This window comes from Rhinopithecus bieti, unplaced genomic scaffold (genome assembly GCF_001698545.2).
Source record: "Rhinopithecus bieti isolate Rb0 unplaced genomic scaffold, ASM169854v2 scaffold_2574, whole genome shotgun sequence".
NCBI lineage: Eukaryota > Metazoa > Chordata > Mammalia > Primates > Cercopithecidae > Rhinopithecus > Rhinopithecus bieti.
In genome coordinates, this window is record NW_016804493.1 from 5,589,424 (window position 1) to 5,591,754 (window position 2,331).

Here is a 2,331-nt window from a genome sequence, read left to right on the forward strand (position 1 = left end):
AAAAAAAAAAAAAAGACTCAGACTCTGACACTTCTCTTGGTTCCCTAATTAACAAAATATATTTGAGAACAAACGACAGACTCCAGATATCATGGGATTTTTTTTTTTTTTTTTTTTTTTTTTTGAGACGGAGTCTTGCTCTGCCACCCAGGCTGGAGTGCAGTGGCCGGATCTCAGCTCACTGCAAGCTCCGCCTCCCGGGTTTACGCCATTCTTCTGCCTCAGCCTCCCAAGTAGCTGGGACTACAGGCGCCCGCCTCGTCGCCCGGCTAGTTTTTTGTATTTTAAGTAGAGACAGGGTTTCACCGTATTAGCCAGGATGGTCTTGATCTCCTGACCTCGTGATCCGCCCGTCTCGGCCTCCCAAAGTGCTGGGATTACAGGCTTGAGCCACCGCGCCCGGCCCATGGGAATATTTTTTTTCATCTTTACAGCAGTCACTGTTTTTGTTAAAAGCCTATTAAATTTTATAAATGGCAGAACTGTTTGTCCTGTCCAAAGGTACTTACCATTATAATCATTTAATAGAAAGTTCTATATGCAATTGTGGATAATGTTTAGCATAACTATTTAGCTAAAGTAATAATAATGTGTATGTTCCATCTTATAGACACAAGCTGGTGAGGGCAGAGTGTATAAGTGCCTCTTTAACCATAAATTTGAAGAATCCATGAGTGAAAAGGTAAGTATTACTTTGAAACTAATGAATGTTTTATTTGTTTTTGAAAAGCTTTCTCAGCCGGGCAGTGGCTCACGCCTGTAATCCCAGCGCTTTGGGAGGCTGAGGCGGGTGGATCATGGGGTTAGGAGTTCAAGACCAGCCTGGCCAAGATGGTGAGACCCCCGTCTCTACTAAAAATATAAAAATTAGCTGGGCGTGGTGGCAGGCACCTGTAATCCCAGCTACTCCGGAGGCTGAAGCAGGAGAATCGCTTGAACCTCAGAGGTGGAGGTTGCAATGAGCTGAGATCGTGCCACTGCACTCCAGTCTGGGTGACATAGTGAGACTCTNTGCACTCCAGCCCGGGCGGCAGAGCAAGACTCCGTCTCAAAAAAAAAAAAAAAAAACCCATCTCTACTAAAAATACAAAAATTAGCCTGGCATGGGGACGAGCTCCTATAATCCCAGCTACTCAGGAGGCTGAGGCAGGAGAATCACTTGAACCCGGGAGCCAGAGGTTGCAGTGAGCCGAGATCATGTCACTCCACTCCAGCCTGGGCGACAGAGTAAGTCTCTGTCTCAAAAGATAAATAGTAATAATAATAATATCATGTCAGTAAGTAATATTACACCTTCCCTCCTGTCTCTCCTTGGCCCTTAGGTTTACCTAACAACAATAGTTTTCTGTGTAGCTTGGCTTGGGGTGTGCAGCTGGACTTCACTTCTGCACCTGTTTGTCAGACCTTCCTCCCCAGATTCATCCCCTTGCTGTCCCCTACATTCTTTGCATGGTTACAAGGACTTCCATAGGACCATGCCAAAGCTGTAGATGTTAATAGCTCTTTTCACTGCATTTAGAAGTGAGCATTACCTAAGCATTTGGATATGTAGGTATTTTTTTGCAAAACACATTAATCAGGTTTTTCTAGAAGGCACAACAGTCTGAGTAGGGCCTACACACTATTTTTCTTTAAAATGAATATATTCCTAAATATTCTCCTTGGATATATTTCTAAGCATTTTTCTTTTTTTCTCTCAAGTAAAGAATTAGGAAATCAACAGGAAAATATCAGACATTTTTCTCTTTCATAAATTTTGTTTGATACAGGCATGGAACACTTTGGTAAAAGAGCTACTTTATTTTGAGCAGATTAAAGAATGTGCTGATGAACCGGTTGGAAAAGGTTACATGGTTTCCTGCTTGGTGGATCACCGAGGCAACATCACTGAGTATCAGTGTCACCAGTACATTACCAAGATGACGGCCATCATTTTTAGTGATTACCGTTTAATCTGTGGCTTCATGGATGACTGCAAAAATGACATCAACATTCTGAAATGTGGCAGTATTCGGCTTGGAGAAAAGGTATCTAATACTACATTCACTGTGTGAAAAGCTTTGTATAACTGACATGGGAAAAATTTAGGACTGGAGTGACCTTAAGTTGAAATTAAAGAAGCTTGTCCAGACAGCCCTAAGAGCTAAGGCTGGTTCACAATGTATTTCATGTGTTTGTAGCAAAATATTTCAGTACTGTATGGGAAGCAGAGAAATTAATACCTGCAAAGAGTGGTATTATCGTCACAATATTTGACCAGCTGCTGGTTACCTATAATGTGCCTCTGGCAAATGAGAGACCTGAGTTCTCTAATCTTTTTTTTTTTTTTTT

The 2,331-nt window shown here is 41.9% G+C and overlaps 1 protein-coding gene across 1 annotated transcript in view; it reads left to right on the forward strand.

Annotated features, from left to right (window-relative positions):
* Positions 1–2,331, forward strand: part of GLG1 (golgi glycoprotein 1) — a 167,253-nt gene that overhangs the window by 109,044 nt on the left and 55,878 nt on the right. Inside the window, exon 3 of the mRNA XM_017868617.1 lies at positions 1,812–2,027. Coding sequence (XP_017724106.1) covers positions 1,812–2,027 — 216 coding nt within the window. The remainder of the gene's footprint in view (positions 1–1,811; positions 2,028–2,331) is intronic.